The sequence below is a fragment of the Dendropsophus ebraccatus genome, chromosome 3, assembly GCF_027789765.1.
Source record: "Dendropsophus ebraccatus isolate aDenEbr1 chromosome 3, aDenEbr1.pat, whole genome shotgun sequence".
Classification (NCBI taxonomy): domain Eukaryota; kingdom Metazoa; phylum Chordata; class Amphibia; order Anura; family Hylidae; genus Dendropsophus; species Dendropsophus ebraccatus.
In genome coordinates this window covers 190924308-190952009 of record NC_091456.1, presented here as the reverse complement: position 1 = coordinate 190952009, position 27702 = coordinate 190924308, and the positions used below count along the sequence as shown (strand labels likewise).

Here is a 27702-nt window from a genome sequence, read left to right as displayed (position 1 = left end):
GAAGCCAAAACCAGGAACAGACTATAAACAGAGAACAGGTCATAAAGGAAAGACTGAGATTTCTCCTCTTTTCAAATCCATTCCTGGCTTTGGCTTCCAAAATCTGTCTGTGTAAACACACCATAAACTAGGGAGGGGAACTGTATGTAGCCCCTACACATGTGGGGAACCTACAGTCAGATTTAGTCAATCACAATATAATTTATAAGAGACCCCAAATTAGAATAACAAAATTAATTCATATACAGCCATACAAATGAACGCTATAAACCAACACTGAAATCCTAACCCCGCTGCCGATCCGGTAGGTGTGAACGCAGTGTAAACAGGATAACGTCCGTTTACTTAGTGCTTCGGTGTTAAAAATAGGTTTCTTCTTCAATAGCAACAATAGGTGTAGACAGGAGAGTAAGGAAGTGTTAGTCTGTGAACAGAAGAGCATGGAGTAGTGGAGCATCTTGAGGGCCTTGCCCAATGTAGTACTGTGCTCTGCCAGGGATAGCGTAGCTGGGTGTAATAGAGAAGAAGAGGAGAAGATACTCGTACTCACATTTACTGAACCGCCCAATGCTCTACAGTGTAGAGGTACCCGGCCTATGAGGGTAGTACGAGGTCCCAGGTCCCTGTGCTGGGTTGAGCAGACTCCTTGAAGCTTTCCAGGATAGCCGTGCGTTACGCAGTGGAATACATAGGCTAACTGCTGCTTTGTTCCACTGGGGTCAGTGCCTAGCTGGAGCCAGATCACTGTGTTCCTCACAGGACGTCCTTTGCCTCCTGAGGTCGAGTACTGCATGCTAGTGGTTGCTTGCTCTGAGAGAAGGAAAAAAAGTTTGAGTCTCTAGGTCCCTGACAAGGGTCCTAGCCGGAGCCAGGCCCTGCCCTTACTGCAGCAGGAACTGTGTCTTGTAGTCTTGCTCTGTCTGTTTAGACTGATTAGAAGGAACCACCCACCTGGAGTTAGACTCCCTTTTCTTTTCAAAAACTTTTTTTTATTGAAAATAGACATAGACGCATTTTTTTGCATTACTAACAACAGTATTATGATGGCCCGACAGGAGGCCGAAAAGAAAGAGAAGAAGTACAAAGTGCAAATTCAATAATGTTTTGGCAAAAGATCATAATTCCATTCTCCCCCAGGACTAGATATTTTGCAAGCGTCACAATAGTAGAAAGCAAGATAAGAAGTTTTTTTTCCCCAATATTCCAACTCAAATCCCCTTCCCAACCATCCCCCCCCTTCCTCTCTCGTCCATATGAAGCATTCCTTAACTAGTCCTTCTATCTGGTATCTGCTTCCTTACCACTCCGTACATCTGAAAATTTTCATAAGGTCCTCTATCTCTCCAGATGTGAGATGATATTTAGACTCCCTTTTCTTAGGCATCTTAGGCTTTCCTGTGATTGGTGGGGGCTGGGCGTGTGAGAGAAAAGGGATAGGATAGGGTAGAAAAAGGAGGGGAAGTAGTCTGTACCTACAATTGGACAAGATAATAAAGTGACAAAAAAACCATTAACTCAGTACTGTTCTGAGCTGTGCACAGAATAAGTTACTAAGAAAACACAGTGACACCCAGTGGGTAAAACACAGAATACACTTAGACCATCTCCGAATCTGTGACCCTGAGAGAGAACTTTACACAGGTGCATAGGAAACTTAGTAAAACACCTTGTGCTGGGGCACTATGCATACATACTGGTTTTGTCATATTCATACTGACCCACTTGAATAAAGGTAACATGCATGCGGGGGGGGGGGGGTAGTTTTATCTTTTTCCCATTTCCACAATAACAGCAGATAAATATACAACCCCTCCCACGAAAAATAAGTTGTCAGGAACCGAGCCGCGCACTCGGCCCCTGCTTCTGCCGAGGTGCACGGTTCGGTTGTGAGGGACGCCAACGGTGTACTTAGCAGCTGGACTGCTGTTTGTGTGCTGCAGTGTTTTTTTTTTACCTTAGTCCGTTCCTGGTTTTTGTTACATTCTTTGTTTGTCGTCTGTGATCCGGTCCGTGTTTTCCCTGCACTTTCCTTGCTGTGGCTTTATCACTAATTGTTTCTGCCTGTGTTCGTATTGACAGCTGACCTGGCCAGTCAGCTGTCAGCACCTAGTTTCCTGTCCACTATAAATCCCAGCCCCTGGTCTCAGTCCAGGGCCTGTGAAAGAGCTTTGTGCCTGGATCAAGTGTTTCTCTGTTTGCCACTGATATTTCTGACCTTGGATTTAGTACCCTGACTTTGCTTACTGCTTCTGATTTTGTACTTTAGCTGCCCGATTGTTGCTGACCTCAGTCTGCTGACTACTCTTTATTGTGTTTGTTTGTCTTGCCTTGTCCTGTGTTGCACTTATTCTAGTGTAAGGCTTTGTCGACCAGTTGTCCCTAGCTGTTAGAGCTTTAAGGCAAGTAGGCAGGGACAGCGGGGCAGGCGCAGCTCAGGGCTCACCTGTCCTTGTCTCCTGTCCTACCTGACATTTTCACAGGCCCCTTTTTTACCAGGTGAAGGCATGAGCACCGATAACTTGGTCGCAGACCGTCTGGAAGCTTTGACCACTCAGCTGGAGGGTGTTGCTGGATTGGTGGCATGTCTTGCTAGTCGGGTTGATGCTATAACTACTTCTGCTTCCCCCTTCTGCTGCGATGCCCCAGTCCTCAGCTGAAGCTCCAGTCCAAGTGGTAGAGCATAAAACCAAGATGCTCTTGCCCGACATGTTTCAGGGTGACACTGGTAGATTTGTATTCTATATTTCAGACATAATCCCTTTCTGTCCGACGCTGAGAAAGTGGCCCTTATGGTTTCGCTACTCCAGGGACCACCACTGGACTGGGCTCTATCTCTCCCTGCGGGGGCTCCCGAATGGAATTCAGTGGAAATATTTTTGCTGTCCCTGGGCCAAATCTATGACGATCCCAACCGGGCCGCAGTGGTAGAATCTCATCTTCTGTCCATCCAGGAGGGGAGCCGCTCTGCAGAAGAATATTGTGCAGAGTTCCGTCAATGGTGCATCCTGACTGGATGGCCAGATTCCCCACTTAGAACCCTTTTTCGACAGGGACTGACGCCATTAAGGTTGTGATTGTTAGCCATCCCACTCCAACCTCCCTCAGTGACTACATGACTCTTGCTGTTACTAATGTCCAAAATAACAGATTATACCAGCTCACTGTGTGTCTGTAGGATTAGCAGGGTGGGTCCCAGAAAGTGCAGAGCAGGTGGAGAAATAGTCCAGGCCTTTCACTGGGATAATGAATGCAAAAGAGGGAAGTCCACAGCTCCATGCAGTGAAAAAATCGTAGAAAACTTTATTCCATAAGCTTTAAAAATCCATACAATGATTAAAATAGCGCTGACGCGTTTCGGAAAAATAATTCCTCAATCATGGCAGTTACAACATGCTATTGCACAGACTTCAATACAAGAGTAAATGAACACCAAAATACAGAACACGCCCACATCTGGGCGGGACAATGCAGTCACATGTCAAGGGTAGATCATGTAGGCTATATGACATGTGTTATCCAACATAAATCACGTTGCATAGTCAAATACAAGCATGGACATAACAAATTCAAAGGGAATAGGCATGGCATGGCATAAAAAAATAAAATAAAATTTAAAAAAAATATTTGAGAAAAAAAAAATTACAAAAAAGGATAATGTGCTCAAAATATGTAAAAAAGATTATTTTTGGGAATCCTTCCAGCTGGAGCTCTGGTGCCTAGACGCAGTATCCAAAAAGCCTCCCTCTTTCTTAAAGGGGTATTCCCCCCAAAATTATTTTTGCATTAATACTTTGCTCACCCGTAGCTTTCCACCTTTCCAATATAAATTTATTACGGATTCTGCACAGTTTTGCTGTTATCTAGGTGCCCCCACCCCACGGATTGCATAGAATCATCAGCTCTCAGTCCACTCCGACACGCTCCCTGCTCCTGGCCCCCACCCTCCGAGACGGCATCACGTGTCCTCCTTCTCTTCAATGGGCCGGGTTAGCGCTTCTAACCCAGCACACTGAAGAGAGGGAGGGCACTGAGACAGTGACAGCTGTTGCTGCTGAGCACTGTCACCCTCTCTGACAGCAGATTGTACCCAGCCCCAAGCTCACCCCACTGTGTGCCCCCCCATCCCTCCCTCAGTAGAGGCCGTGGTGGCGTTCGCCCGCTGCTCACCCCGGTGCTCCTGTGCACCTGCAGCTGTGTCCGCCCACCCGCCCGCCACCCGCTCGCCGGGAGCTCCTGTGTGTGATCTCCCGGTGGCCGCCCACCCCCTGCTCACCGCTCACCCCGGAGCTCCTGCAGCAGCGGCGCCCACCGCTCCTGTGCACCTGTGCTCGCCCGCCCCCCACTCACCCCCAGGAGCTCCTGTGAGTGATCTCCCGGTGGCAGCCCGCTCAGAGCTCACCCGGCCCCGCAGCCGCCACCCGCCCGGTGAGTGCGCCCCCCCCCCCAGAACGCTCGCCCCCCCCCCGCAAGCTCGCGGTCCCCCCCCCAGTAGAGCGCCGGGCCACCCGACATCCGCACCCCCTTGCAACTCACCCATCCCTCTCAGCTCTGCTACATTGTGGGGGAGAACGACCCCAGAGCTGGGGGAGGAGAGGCAGCTGGAGGAGTATGCGTGTGGGGGTCTGGCAGCTGCCGTGGAGAGGATAGGAGTAGTGATGCTGCTGCGGCTTGACCCTGAGGCAGGCAGCTCTGGGAACAAGATGGCGCCTTTCCGCCTAAAGGGGGAAGACGGGGAGGCCCTGTGGCCGGCAGACCGTCCAAGACTCACCCGACCCGTTGGGTATACCGATGCCTCAGGGGAGATGCCTGGAGAGGAGGCTGGCGGCTGCGGTCCTGTCCGCACTGGCAGTCGGGGTATTCTGGAGCTGGATCCCCTGGCTCTGCTCCACACTCGTGGGCAAGATGGCGCCCGTCTCCCTTTCCCCCTCTGACCTGAGCGCGTCTGCGGGCCCCCTATCGTCTTTTTTAGGGAGGTGAGAGCGGGGGACGGTCCAGGCTGCGAGACTGGCTGGGCAAGAGGCTGTAGCTGGGCGGATGTAGCCGATACCTCCTCCGGGTGTGTGGGCCAGGAGCAATGGCCGCCGCTGGGCCCTGAGACAAGGAACCGATCTAGCGTCTGCAAACGGCTCTTCCTGCAGACCTCTGACTCGGCGTGCTGCTGCTGGTCCGTGAGGGTCTACCCCATGTGTGATGGGACTCAGTTGGGGTGCTGGGAAGGCTAATTTTAATGCTGCATGAACGGAGCTCCAGCACCTCATGTCTGCTCACATGGCTGGCTCGCTCCGCCCCCCGACTTATACCTTTTTAACAAGGAGGACTTAAACAAGTTGATTAGATCTGTGAAATTGGCGGTCGAATCTGAAACCACTTCCCAGAAGAGGTCTAAAAGGGAGTCGCTTTACTATTTTCCTGCTGTTGAAAATAGAGTATTTCCCAGCCATCCTTTGCTTAAAAGTCTTCTCCAACTTGATTGGAAAAAAACAGATAAGCGAGTAGACCCTGGAGCGAGATTCAAATATATCTATAGATTGGACCCCTCAGAAACTGAATCTTGGGAGCTTCCTACTAAAATTGACTTGGCGGTGGCTAAGCTGTCAAAGAATGCCGTGTATCCTTCGGACGAGGCTACATTGCTAAAAGACCCCATGGAAAAGAAAGCGGATTCGCTTGCTAAGAAAGCTTACTCATCAGCATCATACTCAGCTAAAGCTTCACTAGCAGCTGTTCCAGTGGCTAGAGCTCTGCGCACCTGGCTGAGCCAACTCACCAGAGATCTAGAGGATAGTGTACACAGGGAAGAAATCCTGAGCTATGAAACGAGCATCCGAGTTCTTATGCGATTGTCCTCTGGATATCCTTCGTCTGTCTTCACGTAGCCTTACGTTGACCAATTCCATCCGCAGGTCCTTATGGATAAAACAATGGTCAGGGGATCTTTCTTCAAAAGCAATTTCTGCTCATTGCCGTTCAGCCCAGAGAGTTTGTTTGGTACAAAACTTCACACTATCCTAAACGACATTAACGGGGGAAAGGGCCCTGTGTTCCCTTCTACTTTCAAGAAGCAAGATTCTAGGCCGTTCCACAAAAGGCGAAGCTCCCCCAAGTTTAAAAGGAATTACAAGCCATTTCGTTTTTCGTGTCCAAAAACAAGGCAGAGATTCCACGAATTACTCCAAAAAAGTGAAGTTGCAGTCCAAAAAATCAGACCAATGACGCCAGGCCTCCAGTCCCTCCGGTGGGTGCAAGGCTTCAACAATTTTCTCCCGTCTGGCAAGAATCCACAGAAGACAAATGGGTCCAGAGTGTAGTTTCTTCTGGCTACACCCTAGAATTCAAAACCGCTCCTCGTCAAAAATTTAATCTAAATACTGCATCCGATCCTCATCTTCTTTCACTGGTTCAGGAATTTGTGACAAAAGGTTCTCTAGAAGAAGTTCCGTTCAGCCAAAGACACCAAGGGGTCTATTCCAGGCTCTTCACTGTTCCGAAATCAAACGGAAAGTTCTGCCTTGTCATAGACTTGACATATCTCAACAAACATCTGCTGGTGAAACATTTCAAGATGGAAAATATCAAATCAGTGGTGGCTTGTCTTCAACCAAACGACTTCCTAGCTCTTATAGACCTCACGGATGCCTACCTTCATGTACCGGTACTACCAGCGCATAGAAAGTTCCTAAGGGTGGCTCTTCAAGTTCATTAAAGTCAATGGCATCTGCAGTTTACTTGTCTACCCTTCGGCCTGTCTTCCGCGCCGAGGGTATTTACCAAGGTGGCATTGTTTTTGACAGCCTCACTTCGCCTCAAGGGGATATCCGTCATACCATACTTGGACGACTGGCTCATAAAAGCAGATTGCAACGCTCTTCTCCAAGTTCATCTAGCAACAACTCTCAAATTCCTTCAAGATCATGGGTTCCTGATCAATTGGGAAAAATCCCGGCTTATCCCTTCTCAATCGGTCCAATACCTCGGATTTGTTGTAGACTCCCGCCAGATGTCCTTGACGCTATCCACCGAGAGAGCTTCGAAGATTCGGGCAGAGGTCAAGTACCTAATAGACCATCCCAGAACTTCGATAAGGCGAGGAATGAGGACTTTGGGTTGCCTAACGTCGGCCATAGATGCCGTGAAATGGGCTAGTTTCCACACAAGAGAACTCCAGGACAACATTCTATCAGTCTGGAACCGGACATCATACACTCTAGACAACCAACTGTTCATCTCCAATCAAACGAGACAAGATCTTCGCTGGTGGCTACATCCAGACCGTCTTCTGGCTGGTGTATCTCTTCTTCCTCAGAAAAGGATAACACTCATAACGGATGCCTCCTCTTGGGCTTGGGGTGCGCATGTAGAGAACAGCTGGGTCCAGCGGCCTTGGTCCCCCCAGAAGAAGGTGATGTCCTCGAATTGGAGGGAGCTCCGGGCAGTCAGACTAGCCTTGATACACTTCCATCCGCTTCTTCTTCACAGAGAAGTTCTAGTCCAGAGCGACAACATGGCAACAGTTTTCTACAAAAGAAAACAAGGAGGCACAAGATCGGCCACACTGATGTCGGAGTGCAGGCAACTTTTGCACTGGACAGAGAAGAATCTGGCAGGCATCTCGGCAGTACACGTCAGAGGTCATCTGAATGTGAAGGCGGATATGTTGAGCAGACATGCCCTGCTTCCAGGGGAATGGAGCCTCAATCCCAAAGTGTTCTCCCAGATCACTCAGAAGTTCGGGTATCCAGAGATAGATGTCTTCACCACAAGCTTGAACGCAAAACGCGAAAAGTTTTGTTCGCTGTCGAGACACAATCCGTGGGCCCTGGACGGGATGTCCATATGTTGGAGCATAATATTCGTATATGCCTATCCTCCCATCCCTCTGATTCAGAGAGTATTGGAGAAAGTGAAACACAAGAAAGTCAAAGCATTACTGATCATTCCACTCTGGCCTCGCAGGGCCTGGTTCGCGCTCGTGTGGGTTCTATCGAGAGGGAAGGTTCTGGAGACTACCACTTCAACCAGATCTCCTGTCTTAGAGGGGAATGCTCCATCCGGATCTGAAACGCTTGCAATTAACAGCTTGGTTGATGAATTGAGTCGGCTGCGCCATGAAGGTTTTTCAGAAGAAGTTATTGCTACCCTCTCTAAGGCAAGGAAGCCTAATACATTAAAGACCTATGATAGCGTGTGGAAAATCTTCACATCCAAGCTGGACACTCCCTCTGTCGTCTCCCTACCATCAATTCTCCATTTTCTGCAGGAGGGATTGAAAAAAGGTTTGAAGTTAAATACCCTCAAACTCCAATTCTCTGCAATTAATGCTCACCTGAATGGGAAGTTTTCCAACAATCCACTTGTACGTACATTTTTTAAAGCTGCAAAGAATATAGCACCACCAGTACGCCGTCCTATACCATCTTGGGATCTTACAGTGGTCTTGAAGCATCTAGTGAATGCCCCATTTGAGGAAGCAGATATTAACCCCTTAAGGTAAGAGGCCCAATCAGATGACAGCATGTGCCAGCGGGCGCAGCGGGACAGATTAGCGCAGTGCTTCCCAACCTTTTCCACCTCGGGGCGCCCCTACTAAATGATGTTCTACAAAATAAGAAAACCGTCATACAGTGACTCACCGGTGACGTCTTCTTTGATCTGAGGCGTCACTTTCCCTTTTCCTCTCCATCCGGCCCAGTCCTCCATGATGATTCCTTCCAGATACATTTCATCCCCTTAGAACCTGCGAGACAAACAATTTAGGCTCCGCACATTTCTAGCAACTTCCTTACCTTCCTCCCTCCTGTAGGCTCCCATAGTAACTGCACTGTTTGGTGTAATGTACGGCCATTATTTCAATATAACAGCCTTTGTTTTAAAATAACAGCAAATATTTGCCATTATATGGCGGCCATCCACTCAATTTCACCATTGTGTGAACAGATCCTTTCTGTGTTTTTAATCCACTCCTGGTTTTGGTTGCAATATGAGGACCACAATACTGACTGAAATATACGTAGTGTGAACCCAGCCTAGAGCTGTATATGTGTAATGTACATGTAGCTGAGCTGTATATGTGTAATGTACATGTAGCTGAGCTGTATGTGTGTAATGTACATGTAGCTGAGCTGTATGTGTGTAATGTACATGTAGCTGAGCTGTATGTGTGTAATGTACATGTAGCTGAGCTGTATATATGTGTAATGTACATGTAGCTGAGCTGTATATATGTGTAATGTACATGTAGCTGAGCTGTATATGTGTAATGTACATGTAGCTGAGCTGTATATGTGTAATGTACATGTAGCTGAGCTGTATATGTGTGTAATGTACATGTAGCAGAGCTGTATATGTGTAATGTACATGTAGCTGAGCTGTATGTGTGTAATGTACATGTAGCTGAGCTGTATGTGTGTAATGTACATGTAGCTGAGCTGTATATGTGTAATGTACATGTAGCTGAGCTGTATAAGTGTAATGTGCATGTAGCTGAGCTGTATATGTGTGTAATGTACATGTAGCTGAGCTGTATATGTGTAATGTACATGTAGCTGAGCTGTATATGTGTAATGTACATGTAGCTGAGCTGTATATATGTGTAATGTACATGTAGCTGAGCTGTATATATGTGTAATGTACATGTAGCAGAGCTGTATATGTGTAATGTACATGTAGCTGAGCTGTATATGTGTAATGTACATGTAGCTGAGCTGTATATGTGTGTAATGTACATGTAGCTGAGCTGTATATGTGTAATGTACATGTAGCTGAGCTGTATGTGTGTAATGTACATGTAGCTGAGCTGTATGTGTGTAATGTACATGTAGCTGAGCTGTATATGTGTAATGTACATGTAGCTGAGCTGTATGTGTGTAATGTACATGTAGCTGAGCTGTATATGTGTAATGTACATGTAGCTGAGCTGTATGTCTGTAATGTACATGTAGCTGAGCTGTATATGTGTAATGTACATGTAGCTGAGCTGTATGTGTGTAATGTACATGTAGCTGAGCTGTATGTGTGTAATGTACATGTAGCTGAGCTGTATGTGTACACAGTAGAGCTGTATGTGTGTAATGTACATGTAGCTGAGCTGTATGTGTGTAATGTACATGTAGCTGAGCTGTATATGTGTAATGTACATGTAGTTGAGCTGTATGTGTGTAATGTACATGTAGCTGAGCTGTATATGTTTGTAAGGTACATGTAGCTGACCTGTGTATGTGTGTAATGTACATGTAGCTGAGCTGTATATGTGTGTAATGTACATGTAGCTGAGCTGTATGTGTGTAATGTACATGTAGCTGAGCTGTATGTGTACACAGTAGAGCTGTATGTGTGTAATGTACATGTAGCTGAGCTGTATATGTGTAATGTACATGTAGCTGAGCTGTATGTGTGTAATGTACATGTAGCTGAGCTGTATGTGTGTAATGTACATGTAGCTGAGCTGTATGTGTGTAATGTACATGTAGCTGAGCTGTATATGTGTGTAATGTATATGTAGCTGAGCTGTATATGTGTGTAATGTACATGTAGCTGAGCTGTATATGTGTAATGTACATGTAGCTGAGCTGTATGTGTGTGTAATGTACATGTAGCTGAGCTGTATATATGTAATGTACATGTAGCTGAGCTGTATATGTGTAATGTACATGTAGCTGAGCTGTATATGTGTAATGTACATGTAGCTGAGCTGTATATGTTAATAAGGCAAGGTGATGTGATGTAACCTGCTTACACCGTACCTGTGGGACTACACCTATATATACAGGTCTCTGAATTAGAAGATGATCTGTGTGTGACAGGAAGATGGTCTGGAAGAAAGAAAGGAATGGGGACTCTCACTCACAATTATATTTTCTAGGAACTCTGACGCATATATTAAGTTTGCAATACTTGAATACACTGCGCATGAGTAACATTGTAACATATATCATTGTCTGAAAACACAGGCTTTGTTATGTCTGAATTAGCTGTTGAACTTGTTATCACTTCTAGTCCGGTGGCCATTTTATCTCCTGGCATTCCTACCCTTCCCCCTGTGCCCATACTAATTAGTGTCATTGAGGGGGCTGGTACAGGACTCTCCGATAGAGATTTTTTTTTTAGTATTAACAATTTTGTGATGATTCTAACAAACTAGTATAATACACTAAACCAAGCTTGGGCCCAATCATGACCTTATATTGTTTTATCCCTAGTAAAGCCAAACCCATATCCATGGCTAGGTAACTATGCCGCCTCCAGTGTGCCCCCCCCCCCCCCCAATATTACTGCTGCACCTCTGTTGCCTCTTTATGTGGATTCAAATGAGGAATAGAGGTAAATGGAAATGGGAGTAGCCCATTTTGATTTAAAAAAAAATTCTAAAACACTGCACAAACTTTATATTTTTGATGACTAAAGATGTTTATTGTGTTTTTGTTACTATTGTGTTTGATATTTCAAATCTGAAAGATGAAAATGTAATTAAAAGCTCAAATATTAATAAAAGTTTAAAAGTTTTCATTGTAGATAATCCCAGATTTTACAAAGATGGATGACACAAGACACAAGGATATACGGTTACCACGCAGCACCCTGTCTGAGGTGTGAGGACAATCACTGAAACATGTAAGATGGTTGGAGGTAACTGTGCAGATGTCTATATGAAGCCCACCATTATGGGTTAATGGGCAAATTAGAGATTTTGTTGGGTCCCTGGGTAAACCAATGAGTTAAAACTTTTCAAAGAAGAAGAAGAGCTGCCATAGAGGGCGGCTGACGCAACGTTCAGGTTCACACAGTCATCTCCAGAGATGGATGATGGACGAAGCTGCCGATGCTGTAGTTTTTGTGCTCTTCCGAAGGTTACCGTACATAGGGTACAAGAGAATGGGGAGATGTTTCCGGTCTCTTCCTGAGGTAACCGTACATAGTGTACAAGGGAATGGGGAGATGTTTCCGGTCTCTTCCTGAGGTAACTGTACATAGTATACAAGGGAATGGGGAGATGTTTCCGGTCTCTTCCTGAGGTAACCGTACATAGTGTACAAGGGAATGAGGAGATGTTTCCAGTCTCTTCCTGAGGTAACCGTACATAGTGTACAGGGGAATGGGGAGATGTTTCCAGTCTCTTCCTGAGGTAACTGTACATAGTGTACAAGGGAATGAGGAGATGTTTCCAGTCTCCTCCTGAGGTAATCGTACATAGTGTACAGGTGGATGGGGAGATGTTTCCGGTCTCTTCCTGAGGTAACTGTACATAGTGTACAAGGGAATGGGGAGATGTTTCCGGTCTCTTCCTCAGGTAATCGTACATAGTGTACAAGGGAATGGGGAGATGTTTCCGGTCTCTTCCAAGGTAACTGTACATAGTGTACAGGTGGATGGGGAGATGTTTCCAGTCTCTTCCTGAGGTACCTTTACATAGTGTACAAGGGAATGAGGAGATGTTTCCAGTCTCTTCCTGAGGTAATCGTACATAGTGTACAGATGGATGGGGAGATGTGGATCTGTTTGTTTTTAAGTCTTTTCCATAGATGAGCAGTGACAAGCTGAGAGACCAGCAGATGGAGAAGAGGTACAGAGTGTGCTGGCTGCATTGTATCTCGCTGTGAGTTATTAGAAAAACCAATCCTCAAAGGTACTTGCCCAAATGGATATATTTTTAATATCATCGGCAATGCCAACGTGGTCTGGTGAGAGGTGCACTATATGAACTTTTCTTCCTTTCTATATCAGTCATTTTTAAGAGACCTTCTAATTCAGGGGCTACACTGAGCTGTAGCCCATAACGATAAAAAGACAGTATTGAAGTAATTATACATATCCATATATATCTAATATTTGCTCAGATTTCATGATCAATTGTTTTTATCCCATTTATTATACCATTAGGGCCCTATGGTAATTGTTTATGTATTTTTATTGTGTTGATTTGATTGTGTTAATTTTATTACATTGTGTTTTTTCTTAATTAATATTAAAAATATATCCATTTGGGCAAGTACCTTTGAGGATTGGTCATATCTATATTTTTCTATCTCGCATTTTTCCACCCATGGTACTGGGTTGACCATTGACCTCAGGTTTAGCACAGTATAGTGAGCTCCACTATCTTCTTCTTTTTTCTTATTAGAAAAACCAGCAGAAGGAAGCCATGTGTAATGTAATGTAGTATATTCACATTGGGCGGCCCAGGGGTCAACAAATATAGCAAAGAGGTTTGTGTAGAATTGTATTATCTACACCTGTCATAACCTACTTTAAGTAACACCGTAAAGTGCCTGTCTGCATAGTCTGTGACCATCCTGCCTGTTTCAGGGAATGTAAGTGGACCTTGTCTGTATTGATGTCTTCTTTACAGGCCAGCCAAAGCTATGGGAGAGAACAAAGCCAATGTCTGAGGTGATACTAGTGGCCTTAAAATAAGAATAACTGAGGCCAAGAGTCCAAGTGGCTGTAAAGAGGCCTGTCAGTCAAAAGACAGGTTTAAGAATTCATATCAATGTTACTAAACGTGAGAAAAAGGATCATGTGATATATGATTTTCATAAAAAGACTTTGAAACCTTAGATGATGTATAGTATGTACTTTGTTTTTATTTCTATGGTGGTTATTTTATGTATAATATGTGATGATCTCAGTGAAACAAGAGACAATCCAAATATTATATCGGTAATAAGCGCCCAGTTACTTCATATTATTGGTATATAGTAACATAGTAAATAAGGTTGAAAGAAGACAAGAGTCCATCAGGTTCAACCTAGGGAAATCCTACTGTGATCCAGGGGAAGGCAAAAACCCCTATGAGGCAGACGACAATTGCCCCATCACATGGAGAAAACTCCTTCCTGACTCCAATGGCAACCAGAATAATCCCTGGATCAACGTATCACCGGAAATCTAATGCCCATAACTTATAATATTATATTGTTCAAGAAAAGCATCAAGTCATCCCTTAAACTTCTTTAATGAATCGGCCATGACAACATCATGTGGCAGAGAGTTCCACAGCCTTACCGCTCGTACCGTAAAGAACCCGCGTCGATGCTGATGATGAAATCTTCTTTCCTCAAGAATTGTATATGTATTACGGTATATGATTATTTACAGGAAGAGATGTGACCAGTCATTAGACCTGTGTGATCTAATCATAAAGACGTTTTCTAGGTACAAAATGAAGTAAAAAGAGGTGGAAATTCTGAGAATCCTGTACTGAAGATTGTGAATTCACTAATTGGTTATTATAAGTGAATCTAGTGGTTACATAGTAGGTCACATTGTAGAGATGTTATTGCATTTATCTGTTGTGCTGTTTTTGGTTTATGTGTCAATCAATTTTTTACTTTTGCTATGAGATAAGATTTGCTCACATCTAAACTTTTCCTTTTCAGAAACTTTTTAGACCTGCTAGTTGTTGTGACTTTCCAATACCCACATGATGCCGCAGTGGTAGAGTCCTTGTGATAGAGTCACGTCTGTTATATGCAGTAGATAGCTTATTGTCTGATCACTCAGTTTCACAGGGAGACGTAGGAGAGTGGCAGGAGACTAGGTTAGGTACTAGAAGGAGGATGTCCTACCTCTAAGGCCAGTCCTACAGTAAAGGGACCTAGAGCAGGTGACTACATCTGTAGTCAGGATTAGGGACAGGAGTGATGAGACAATAAGGTTTGGTTAGTTAGATATTTATCAGGTGATTGGACGGATATGCTGCCACTATGTAAATGCAACTAAGAATTGTATTTGTATCAGCACCAGCGGCAGCTAATGATTATTGATTATTATTGTCATAATTATACTGTAATTCTACATCTGATCCCACTACCAAACCTACCTGCCATTCCATGTAAATCCAGGCCCGGCAACAATAAATAACTCAGCAGCATAACATTGTTGAGCAACAGATCCATCCTGGACTTACCATCTCACACTGCGTAGCAACCTAGGTGAGATGTACACCCTCGAACACTTCTCCAGTGACATGTCTACATATCCCCCCACTTTTTTTTCAGACCGGAGGGCTGAGCGTTTTGTCCCCAGAGACAGTGTACCCTTGATAGGGCGTCAGCATTTGCCTGTAACTTTCCTGGCCTGTGTTCTACAGTAACATTAAAGTTTTGTAGGGACAGAAACCATCTAGTCACCCTCGCATTTTTCTCTTTGTTTAGCTTCATCCATGTTAGGGGGGCATGGTCTGTCACTAACTTGAATCTCCTGCCTAGTAAGTAATACCTCAGGGACTCTAGGGCCCACTTCACTGCCAGACACTCTCGCTCCACAATGGCGTAGTTTTTCTCGGCCGGGGATAGCTTCCTACTCAAGTACATCACCGGGTGCTCCTCGCCATTCACGACCTGTGAGAGAACGGCATCTAACCCTGTGTTAGAGGCATCTGTCTGGACCAGAAATTCTTGCCTAAAGTCAGGGGTAACTAGCACAGGTTGTTGGCACAAGGCAGACTTGAGGCTTTGAAAAGCCTTCTCGGCCTCGAGTCCATGTCACCATTGCTGACTTACCTCCCTTTGTCAGGTCAGTTAGCGGGGCTGCAACTGAGGCAAAGTTTGACACAAACCTATGGTAATAGCCCGTAATACCCAGGAAAGCTCTGACCTGTTTCTTTGTCAAGGGTCTAGGCCAATTCTGTATTGCCTCAATTTTTTTATAGCTGTGGTTTAATTAACCCTCTCCCAATAATGTAGCCCAAGTATTTGGCCTCTACTAAGGCTAATGCACACTTCTCTGCATTTATGGTTAATCCCGCATCACTTATGGCATCTAACACCGCCTGGACCTTACAGAGGTGACTTTCCCCAATCAGGGCTAAAAATGACCACATCATCGAGGTAGGCAGCGGAGTAATCACTATGTGGTCGCAGAATCAAGTCCATCAACCTCTGAAAAGTGGCAGGGGTTCCATGTAACCCGAATGGCATCACTACATACTGGAAGAGCCCATCAGGGGTGGAGAATGCCGTCTTCTCTTTAGCCTCACGAGTAAGTGGGATCTGCCTGTAGCCCTTTGTGAGATCAAGGGTAGTTATGTACCTGGCATTACCCATCCTTTCAATCAACTCATCTACCCTGGGCATGGGGTACGCATCGAACTTGGAGATCTCATTTAACTTTCTGAAATCATTACAGAACCTCCAAGTTCCATTGGGCTTTGGGATTAGCACAATCGGGCTGGACCACTCGCTCTGGGACACCTCAATGACTCCTAGGTCAAGCATACGTTTTACCTCGGCTGATACCGCCTCCCTACGTGCTTCTGGTTCTGCTTCTTGAGGTTTACTCTGCTTCTAAGCTCAGTTTCAATGTGATGATGAATAAGATGTGTACACACTGGAAGGTCAGAAAACTTGTCTTTGTTTTTCTGCAAAAACTCCTTAGTCTCCTGCTTCTGTGACACTGATAGAGTATCGTCAATCTTGACCGGAGGGGTTGGTTGTGACAAATTATTACAGTGTTTGTCGCCACCAAGGATTCCGTCTTTCCAGGGTTTGATCAAGTTTATGTGATAAACTTGGAAAGGCTTCCTTCTACCTGGTTGGTGTACCTTGTAGTTTACCTCACTGATCTTTTCTACAATTTCATAGGGACCCTGCCACTTCGCCAGGAATTTACTTTCTACAGTGGGAACTAGTATGAGGACCTGGTCACCTGGGTTGAACGTTCTGATTCTTGCAGAATGATTGCAAATTCTACTTTGGCCCTCTTGCGCCCTCTGGAGGTGTTCTTTTACTAGGGGCATTACAGTGGCTATACGGTCCTGCATTTGTGCTACATCCTCTATAACACTCTTGTATGGGGTGGACTCACTTTCCCATGTCTCTTTTGCAATATCCAACAAACCCCTAGGGTGACGACCATAGACCAACTTGAAAGGAGAGAACCCTGTGGACGCTTGGGGCACTTCCCTAATAGCAAACATCAGGTAAGGTAGTAAGTGACTCCAATCACGACCATCTTTTTCCACCACTTTCTTTAAAGGGGTTATCCAATTGTCTCCAGTTCAGGTGTGGTTTGCAATTAAGCTCCATTTACTTCAATAAAACTGAGTTTCAAAACCTGCACCCAAACTGGAGACAACAGTAGGGGGAAAGTGGCCATGTTTTTGTAGCGCTGGATAACCCCTTTAACATATGTTTCAGGGTTTTATTAAACCTCTCCACTAATCCATCTGTCTGGGGATGATATACAGAGGTACGTAGGTGTGAGATTTTAAACAGTTTGCATAGATCCTTCCATCATCTTTGACCTAAACGGGGTACCCTGGTTGGTTAAGATTTCTTTGGGAATCCCCACCCTGGAAAACATATAAAACAACTCACGTGCAATTGTTTTAGATGCAGTGTCTCTTAAGGGCACAGCCTCAGGATAGCGGGTCGCATAATCTAAGACAACCAAAATGTACTGGTGTCTCCTTGCCGACTTTACAATGGAACCCACCAAGTCCATTGCAATGCGGTCAAAAGCTACCTCTATGATGGGGAGCGAAACCAAAGGACTGCGGAAATGTGACACTGGGGCGCTAAGCTGACATGTGGGGCAGGACTCGCAGTATTCTTTAAGGTCATCATAAATCGCAGACCAATAAAACCTCTGGAGGACTCTCTCCTGCGTTTTGTCAGTCCCCAAGGACATGATTATGGGCCATGTCCAATACCTGACGCCGGTACGGCTTAGGAACCAGAAGCTATTTCACAACCTCGTCATTAATCTTAGTGACTCTATAGTAGAGATTGTTAGTCACAGAAAAATGTGGACATCTTTTCTCAGCTTCTGGTTCCTGAGGTACCCCATTCATAACAGCAACCTGCTCTCTCGCATTTCTGAGAGTGGGGTCCTGTAATTGTGCAGTACCAAAATTATCCCTAGACACCTCTAAGTCTGGAACATTCTGCGCAGTGGGAGGAGCCTCTTCCTCACCAGCCAGGGCCTGCAAAGGAAAAGCATCATTTTCATCCTGTACATTTTTATTATTTACCGTGGGTAATGCATTAGACCGAAGGGTATCCTCACTCCTTTCAGGGAATTTTCTTTTCCCCCATAGAGCCCAGAACAATGGAAAATCACGCCCCAATGTCACATTATGCATGAGGTTTTTAACCACACCCACTTCATATTGTACAGCGCCTAGTTCAGTCCCGACATTAGCCAGTACTATAGGGTAAACCTTTGTATCACCATGTATGCATACCACGCTCATATGTCTTTCTGACATAAAGTCCCCAGTCACCAGGCTGGCATGCACCAAGGTGACAAGGCTTCCTGAGTCCAGCAACGCCTTAACAGGGAAGTCATTGACAGTAATGTTGCAGACTTGCGGTTCAGTCTCTAGTCCAGGGACTGCAACAAATGCGAAGGGTCCGCATATAGCGACTGACGCCGGCTAGCGTCACACTCCATGGGCTCATTGGTAAGAGGGCAATGGGCAGACATGTCCCGTCTCATGGCATCTCCAGCACTGGATAGGGCCTGATCTCCTTGGAAGGGAGACCTTTTTTGGGCCACGTAGCCACCCGAGACCATCACCAGTCTTTTGCCGCTGAGACACCTCCTGAGCGCTCTTCCCTCTATCAGCACCCCTCCACACTCCCCCAATAGATGGAAGTCTCTTACCAGCTGACAGCACAGATCTGGCACTCCGGGGAGGTGAAGGTGCTGCAGGAACATCACAGAGGTAGTCCTTAGTCGCCTGGAACCTCTCCACAAGGTTGACAAGTTCGTCGGCACTCTTAGGGTCGCCTTGTCCCACCAAGCATTGCAGATCGGCAGGAAGTGCGCGGAGGTAGCGATCCATCACGACCCTCTCTAGGATCTGTGCAGGAGTGGAGGTGTCTGGCTCCAGCCACTTTCTTGCCAAATGAACCAGACTGTAGCTCCAGTTGCGGACTCTCCGGGCACGGACAGCAGCAGTAACTCCTAGTCGGGCAAGTATCTCTGCTCTTAGCCGAGGCTAGTCCTTGACCTCTTGCTCACTAAGGTCATAGTAGGCCTTTTGAGGTTCGTCTGTTAAATAGGGAGCAATGACTTCTGCCCACTCAGTGGATGGTAACTTCTCTCGCTCAGCCACATGCTCAAAGACCGTTAAGTAGGCCTCAACATCGTCATCAGCAGTCATCTTTTGCAGTGCACGCTGTACAGCTCTTCTCACAGACAAAGTCTCTGGAGCAGCTACGGCCGCTGGCTGGGGATTAGCACCTGCAGGCGCCTCTTGCTTTGCTATCAGGTGCTCAATAAGTTTCTTTTGTTGAGCCATTGCTTGCTGATGTGCAGCCATCGCCTGTTCATGGCACAGGTTAGCGTCTTTTAGAGCCTGTTGCTGTTGCAGACTCACTTGCATTAACTGCTTCATCATCTCCTCCATGTTGCTTGTCTGTTTTTGGAGTGAAGCAGCAGCCTTCACCCAGGACATAAGCAGCTGTAGCCAAGTTGATGCACACCGTTGCCCCTAGCAACCGATTTGCCGGCTCCGCAGCACCAATTGTAGGGATCTTCCCGGGGGATGGTGTGTTTGGACACAGTTCACAGCAGACTTGGACTTATAAAATAACAGCTTAGCGTTTATTTGCAGCATAAACCGCCCAGCAAACAGAAATACAGCAGCACCGTGCTTTTAAGAACCAAAACAAACAAAAAGGTCTTGCCCGTCTGGGCGCTTACTAACACATTTCTCACGTATCTGATAACGTGGCGTCTTTCGTCTGGATATTGCAGGGTGTATACTAGCTCCAGCAGCGGCAGCATTCTCAGCTTCCACCAAACACACACAGGCTGATCACTCCTGGCGGAGAGCAACCACCTGCAGCTCTGCACAACAGCCACACTGCAGGGAGCTGGTGAAGGCTACCAGGTCTGGACAGACAGGAGAGGGTTACTCTGCCTGGCAGGTCAGTTCCTGTCAGAGGGCAGGGATGTGGTTGCACACTAGAGGGCAGGGATGTGGAGGGGGCACACTAGAGGGCAGGGATGTGGGGGGGGGACACTAGAGGGCAGGGATGTGGGGGGGCACACTAGAAGGCAGGGATGTGGGGGGGGCACACTAGAGGGCAGGGATGTGGGGGGGCACACTAGAGGGCAGGGATGTGGGGGGGCACACTAGAGGGCAGGGATGTGTGGGGGCACACTAGAGGGAAGGGATGTGGGGGGGGACACTAGAGGGCAGGGATGTGGTTGCACACTAGAGGGCAGGGATGTGGGGGCACACTAGAGGGCAGGGATGTGGAGGGGGCACACTAGAGGGCAGGGATGTGGGGGGGGGACACTAGAGGGCAGGGATGTGGGGGGGCACACTAGAAGGCAGGGATGTGGGGGGGGCACACTAGAGGGCAGGGATGTGGGGGGGCACACTAGAGGGCAGGGATGTGGGGGGGCACACTAGAGGGCAGGGATGTGTGGGGGCACACTAGAGGGAAGGGATGTGGGGGGGGACACTAGAGGGCAGGGATGTGGTTGCACACTAGAGGGCAGGGATGTGGGGGCACACTAGAGGGCAGGGATGTGGGGGGGCACACTAGAGGGCAGGGATGTGGGGGGGCACACTAGAGGGCAGGGATGTTTGCAATGTCTGCACACATCCCCTGCTCTCGCTTACTGCGGTACCTGTGGACACTCAAAGCATGAGGCTTGTCAAAGCAGAGGGGAGGGGGGATTTGTAAAGGGAGCTTATTTAAGGTGCAACAGACAGCCTGAACCTCGGCCACCAGGAAGATTAACCTTTGCTGCTGGCCGAGGTTCAGGCTGTCTGTTCCACCTTAAATTAGCTCCCTTTACAAATCCCCCCTCCCCTCAGCTCCGGGAAGCTCCCAGCTGTCAGGCCTCCGTTCCTCCGTGCATACTCATGTGTGCACACTCAGGCCGGTCAGGAAGCGCAGCCACCGAGAGTGTGCACACATGAATATGCATAGGAACAGCTCCGCGGACGGACGGAGAGCGAGCGGGCATCAGAGTCTCACCAACCTCACACTGAGAAGCGCAGCCGTAGACGCAGCTCCTCACACCGGCTGCATGACAGGGGGGACAGGAGGCTGAGGTGTGACGGGCTGCGGGTCATTAGCAGCGGGGGTCTGTTACACATAGTAGCCGACCCCACTGCTTCTGGAGAGGCTCAGGATGGGTCAGATGCCGCATCTGCACAGTTACATAGCCGACACTAGCCATCGCTGTGTGCGGCTATAACTTATCCCTGCAGTGAGCGGAGGAAGGGGCGGACAGAGGAGGTGACACCAGGGGGCAGCACTCTGCTAGCCGCCGGCTATGTTCTCTGCTCTATACTTTATGTTAAGCTGCGTTATTAGGCAGCTTAATATAAAGTATCGATACCAGGAAATCCTGGTACCGAATGGTTTTTTTGCCCGAAATATCGATAGTGGTATCGATATTTCGGTGTATTGTGCATCCCTACTTTGGCCGTGTTACATTGAGGAGTGACGAAATCCTCACCTCTCACCAAGTGTAATTTACCATTTCTAAAGACTAGTTCACACAGAAGAAATTACCGCTCCCAAAGTCTTTTTTTATTGTTTTTAGCATCGCACCACATGCAGATATAGACAGTCTACGCTGCATTTTCCACATTTTTCCCCATAGATTAATACAGAGGGGATAAAACATCATTTCTATATACATATTGGTGATTTTTGGATTGTTTTTCCCCCAATTCTTCAACAGAAATTCTGGCACAAGATAAAGAATCACATGACTGTAGGGGATAAAACACAAGAGGAAAGAAATATTTATAGTAATTTATACATAAAGGGGTATTCCGCTCATACATAACTTTTCATATGTTGCTGCCCATGGTGAGACTAACAATTCCTTCCATACTTGTTATTATCTATTCAGTCTCCTTCCCCCAGTTCTCAGCTGCTGCTTTCTGCTGAAGACACAAAAATCTGAGTATGAGGTTTTCTCTCTGTCTCCCCCTCCCTTCTGAGACGCTGATGTAAACAAGTCCCTGGCAGGCTTTGGCTATGTTCCCACAACATCAGTCAGTCAGTGCAATGACGGCTATTAGTACATTATTCCAGTTCAGGTGGACTGATCGCTCATTGGATGTATCTTTAATTGAAAAGTCCTTTGAATTTAATACTTAAGACGGTGAAGAAAGAAAAACTGTGTGTGAACAGCTAAAATGTAACGTCCTTTATTTGCATTGCCTCCTGGGAAACATGAATATGCAAAAGAGGAGCCCGTGGAGCCTCATTAAAGAGTCTCAAAACACAGGACTAGCCAGATATCCCTCCGGGAAGGACCTGACTAGTCCTGTGTTTTGAGACTCTTCAATGAGGCTCCACTTTTGCATATCCTTTGTTTGCAAAAGACGCAAAAAGAAAAAAAGCAGACCATTTCTCTTATTTTTACTTGGTGTGATCATAGCCTTTATCTGCAACTCTGTAGCTTCTTTGTAATGCAGAAGTTGCAGATAGGGACTTGTTTACATCAGCCGTCTCAGATGGGAGGGGGAGACGGAGAAAAAAGCTCACACACAAATTTGTGTGTCTGCAGAAAGCAGCAGGTCAGAACTGGGGGAAGGAGACTAAATAGATAATAACACGTGAGGAAGGAATTGTTAGTCTCACCATGGGCAGAGGGGAGGAGGCTGATTATAGCTCTATGGGGTACACAGGGAGCTGCTGTCAGTAAGTGCAGTGAGTACAGTTACTAATACTATACACAGAACTATTCTACTAGACATGAGCGAATTTACAGTAGGCAGGAAGGGAATCACTATCTGACATCTGCTCATCAGGCTGCAATCTTTTATGTCTGCTCCGCTCCGTGCCGCTCCTCCCCGGGTGCTGGGAAAAGATGGATCCAGTCCTATGAAAGTGGGAGACGATTTGTTGTTGTTTCCGATGTGTTTATACCTTACATCTTGAAGTATGTGATTTTGTGTATTGCTTTATACTGTATATACCTATTTGTAAAATAAAAACGAGTTAAAAAAAGAAAGTGGGAGAAGGTTCCCAGGACTGGATCCATCTTTTCAAGCAGACGTCAAAGCCGGCAGCCTGATGAGCAGAATGCAGATAGGAAAGAAGCCATTCCCTTCCTTCCTACTGTAAATTCACTCATCTCTATTTTTCACTATAAAATGCAGATTTCCCTTCATCATCCTTTAGAATTCTTTATATTCATTAACCTCATTGTGAAGAGGAAAATGGCTTCTCCATGTTGTGAGTTCTTTGATGGATCACAAGATGTGATTTTGAATTAAAATATTTTCCACAATCTGAACATGAAAATGGCTTCTCCCCTGTGTGAGTGTTTTTATGGTTAAGAAGAGTTGATTTCTGAGCAAAACACCTCCCACATTCTGAACATAAAAACGGCTTCTCCCCTGTGTGAGTTCTCTGATGCGTAACAAGATCTGATTTCTGAATAAAACATTTCCCACATTCCAAACATGAAAATGGCTTCTCCCCTGTGTGAAATCTCTGATGCGTAACAAGAGCTGATTTATGTTTAAAATATTTCCCACATTCTGAACATGAAAATAGCTTCTCCCCTGTGTGAGTACTCCGATGCACAACAAGAGCTGATTTATGTTTAAAATATTTCCCACATTCTGAACATGAAAATGGCTTCTCATTTTTGTGAGATAATTGATGTGTATCAAGAAATGATTTGTGAGCGAAACATCTCCCACATTTTAGGCACAAAAATGGCTTCTCCACTGTGTGAGTTCTTTGATGGGTAACAAGACTTGATTTCCAAGTAAAACATTTTCCACATTCTGAACATGAAAATGGCTTCTCTCCTGTGTGAATTATTTGATGGTTAACAAGCTTTGATCTCTGAGTAAAACATTTTCCACATTCTGAACATAAAAATGGCTTCTCTCCTGTGTGAATTATTTGATGGTCAACAAGCTTTGATCTCTGAGTAAAACATTTGCCACATTCTGAACATGAAAATGGCTTCTCCCCTGTGTGAGTTCTCTGATGCTTCACAAGATCTGATTTCTGAGTAAAACATTTCCCACATTCCAAACATGAAAATGGCTTCTCCCCTGTGTGAGTTCTCTGATGTCTAACAAGAGATGATCTCTGAGTAAAACATTTCCCACAATCTGAACATGAAAATAGTTTCTCCCCTGTAAGATATTTTTTATGTTGTAAATATGAAACCTGAGTCTTTCCTGTATTTCCTCTTTGATGTTCATCGCCTTCTCTGTAAATGTCAGCTTGCTGTGATGGAGCAGAAGATGGGACTTGTATAACAGGATGAGATGAGAGATCTTTGCTGTGAGGGGCTGAGGGTGTATCTGGGATAGTGGACGGCTCCTCATATGTATCTTGTGTGATATGATCCTCTGAGGAGATCTGATGTCCCCCTGAGCTCCTGGTGGAATCATCTGCAAAGGAGAAAACACCATTTCTCTGATTTCCCAGTAATAGAAGCTTAAACATATTGCAGACATGGAAAGTTACTCTTTTTTATGTAACATAATAAGAATGATCAATTGCAATGACGTCCCTGACCCGGCCGGCCTCTGGCTACATACGTCCTCGGTAAGTGTTCAGAATCTTCCACACAGCTCTCTGGATGACCCTCCCCGAACAAGAGACGTCACAGCGACTCCCCGGTCCAGGACCGATACTGTCAGTGTGGAGGAGGTTTCTCCCCAACACAGAACACACTGACTACTATTGGCCGAGCAAAGCACATAGCATGTGACTGCCGCATCCTATCACAACCAGTAAGACGAGCATGCGCTGTTGTAAGTATATCCCTGAGTGTCTCTGCTCTGTATCTGTTCTCTTCACTTTGCTCACAAGCGCAGAGAGTATGTACATAGCAGAGACACCAGGGGGTGCAATGAATCCAGCAGCATCGCTAGGACAATTTAGAAAGTGTTTGCAAAGAGTAGAGAGTATGTATGGGCCACAAGAGTTTTCTTTTTGTATCTCCCCCTCTGCCCCCTGCATGAGCTCTCAGCGATCTGAGGTCTATGAAGAATAGAATCCCCTCCAGGGATCCAGGGGGACACAGAGGGACACTGAGCATCCTCCTGCCATCATCCTCTCCAGCAGCCACAGCCCGCACAGCACAGGGAGGGTCGTGACATCACCGTGTTATCCAGGAAGTGACATCACCGTGTTATCCAGGAAGTGACATCACCGTGTTATCCAGGAAGTGACATCACCGTGTTATCCAGGAAGTGACATCACCATGTTATCCAGGAAGTGACGTCACCATGTTATCCAGGAAGTGAAGCCTTGATGTAGTAGTAAGTGCAGGGAAAAGCACTTTATAAGAATTTACCGTAATAAGTGTAGATTGGTAATGTGATAATTTTTTGGGGGGCAATACAATACTGTAATAAAAACTTTTGCTGGACTTGTCTTTTTCCCTCCAGCTGTCCACAACAAACAGGGGAGAGTGAGACACCAAGTGGAGATATTGCAGAAAGGCAGCCATTATCCCAGAGTGTGACACCTCCCAGATTGAGTCACCTATAGACAGGTGGTATACAAGATGTGGTGGCTCAGCTGTACTGGGACACTACATTACCTAAAGCCTGGAGGTCGCCCAACAAAGGGGAGAGAGTAGAGAGAAGGTTCCTGATGATAAGAAGTACATCCTCTGCTAATGCAGTCATGGTAATATCACAGAGTATGGTGGTGACTGTGCGGAGGGTGTTACAGGGTGTATGTGGTATAGTAAGAGACAGCGAGGGATTAGAGAGAAGGGGGAGAGGGGGCAACCTTGTGCCGTTACTGTGAAGATGTCGAAGGGCGAAGTATTACGTCTGCTAAACTGGAGTTGACGTCAGTTTCTGTATAAGCTATAATATATTGGGAGAATATAGGACCAAACCGTCTACGCTGAATAGTGGTGGGAATAAAGGGCCATGAGGTCTTGTCGGAGGCCTTTCCTGCATCTACACTAAGTATAATGGTCAAAGGTCATGAGGGGTCATATACTCGGCATTGAAAAATTCTCGATTCTAGTAACAAGCTCTCCAGCATTTCAGTTCTCGCTGAACATCACTGTCAGTCAGTACCGAGCCATGTCTGTGAGCGCTGGGACTTTGTGTTTTTGGTCTCTTTGTTTTGAACAAAGAAAAGACTAAATATTGTCACAAAGGAGCAGGGACACTTTCGTTTTAACACATAAAAAAAAAAAGTCAATATATTACATAACTTCTTGCAATCATAACCACTGGTGATTTTTTTTTCATTTTCACAACAGGTACGCTGTAAGATGAGGACAGTCACTATAGATGCAGCAGCAGGAGACTGATAGTGATATATTGTCCGCTGGGACTGTGCTGTATATTAGAATTTAGGCTGAATGATTATATAGCTGGAAAACTGACAGGACACAGAGCTTATAATATTCCATACAGAATAGTTACAGCCGGTGACTGAGGAGAATGTGTGACTGTTCTCTGCATTTAGTGGTCACTACTCACCTGGGCGGTTACCTGTAGTGATGTCCTCCTTATACTGCTCATCACTGCCCACATCTGTCTCTTCTTCTTCTGCCTCTTCTTTTACCCTTATGTCGGTAGCATTAAAACAGTTCAGATCATTTCCTTTTCTAACTTCCTCCTTATACTGCTCATCACCACTCACGTATGTCTCATCTTCTTCTTTCATCATCATATTTGTAACATTTATAGAAATCAGATCCTTCCCTATAGTGATGTTCTCCTTATACTGCTCATCACTGCTCACATTTGTCTCTTCTTCTTCTTTTACTGTTATATCTGTAGCATTGATCTCAATTACATCTTCCCCCTGATTCATAAGATGTGAGAGAAATAAAGTAAAAGTCATCAGACAGTAGGAGAAGTCAGGTGGGATGTACAGATCATAGGGAACATCTCCATCTACCTGATCCTGATCCTGTGGGAGAAGAGGACGGGGACATCTCTCTGGTGCTGTTCTCTTACTGGATCTGACTGGAGGGAACACATACAGAGACTGAATTCATTCTTTCCATCCAGATAATACAGAGAGGAGGTGTGTATATAGTCCTGTCTATTACCTGCTGATGGGAGGGGCTGCTGATCCTCCAGCATCACATCCTTGTACTGATCCTTGTGTCCTTCTACATACTCCCACTCCTCCATGGAGAAATAGACCGCCACGTCCTGACACCTTATAGGAACCTGACACACACAATGATCACACAGTCATCCCCCCCACCCCTCCAGTGGTGTTACTGTATAATGTCCCAGCATTCCCAGCAGCCACAGTCTCACCTCTCCACTCAGCAGCTCCACCATCTTGTTGGTGACTTCTAGGATCTTCTCTTCCTCCATTTCCTCATGTATCAGGGGCCCCGGGATTGGGCTCAGGGTTCTTCCCCATCCTTCACACCCAGGGGCCCCACAGCGCCCACTAGAGGACTTCTTCACTACTGTGTAATCCTGTGTATGGAGAGACACATTACTATCACTCCATCCATTCCCAGAATCCCTCACCTCTCCAGTCCTATCCATCTGTTATTCCATAGATAAGAATGATGTCATGATGACATCACTCCCAGAATCCCTCACCTCTCCAGTCCTATCCATCTGTTATTCCATAGATAAGAATGATGTCATGATGACATCACTCCCAGAATCCCTCACCTCTCCAGTCCTATCCATCTGTTATTCCATAGATAAGAATGATGTCATGATGACATCACTCCCAGAATCCCTCACCTCTCCAGTCCTATCCATCTGTTATTCCATAGATGAGAATGATGTCATGATGA

At 45.9% G+C, this 27702-nt stretch overlaps 2 protein-coding genes across 2 annotated transcripts in view; one reads left to right on the top strand and one right to left on the bottom strand.

Moving 5' to 3' along the window:
* The window catches only part of LOC138786862 (zinc finger protein 665-like), a 143814-nt gene that overhangs the window by 7191 nt on the left and 108921 nt on the right, over positions 1-27702 (top strand). The window lies entirely within an intron of this gene.
* On the bottom strand, positions 21983-26004 carry LOC138787594 (oocyte zinc finger protein XlCOF22-like). Its single transcript, XM_069964940.1, has 2 exons — positions 25997-26004; positions 21983-24330 (listed from the first exon to the last, which is right to left on the bottom strand). The coding sequence occupies exons 1-2, from the start codon at positions 26002-26004 to the stop codon at positions 23130-23132; spliced, it is 1209 nt and encodes a 402-aa protein (XP_069821041.1). The 3' UTR covers positions 21983-23129.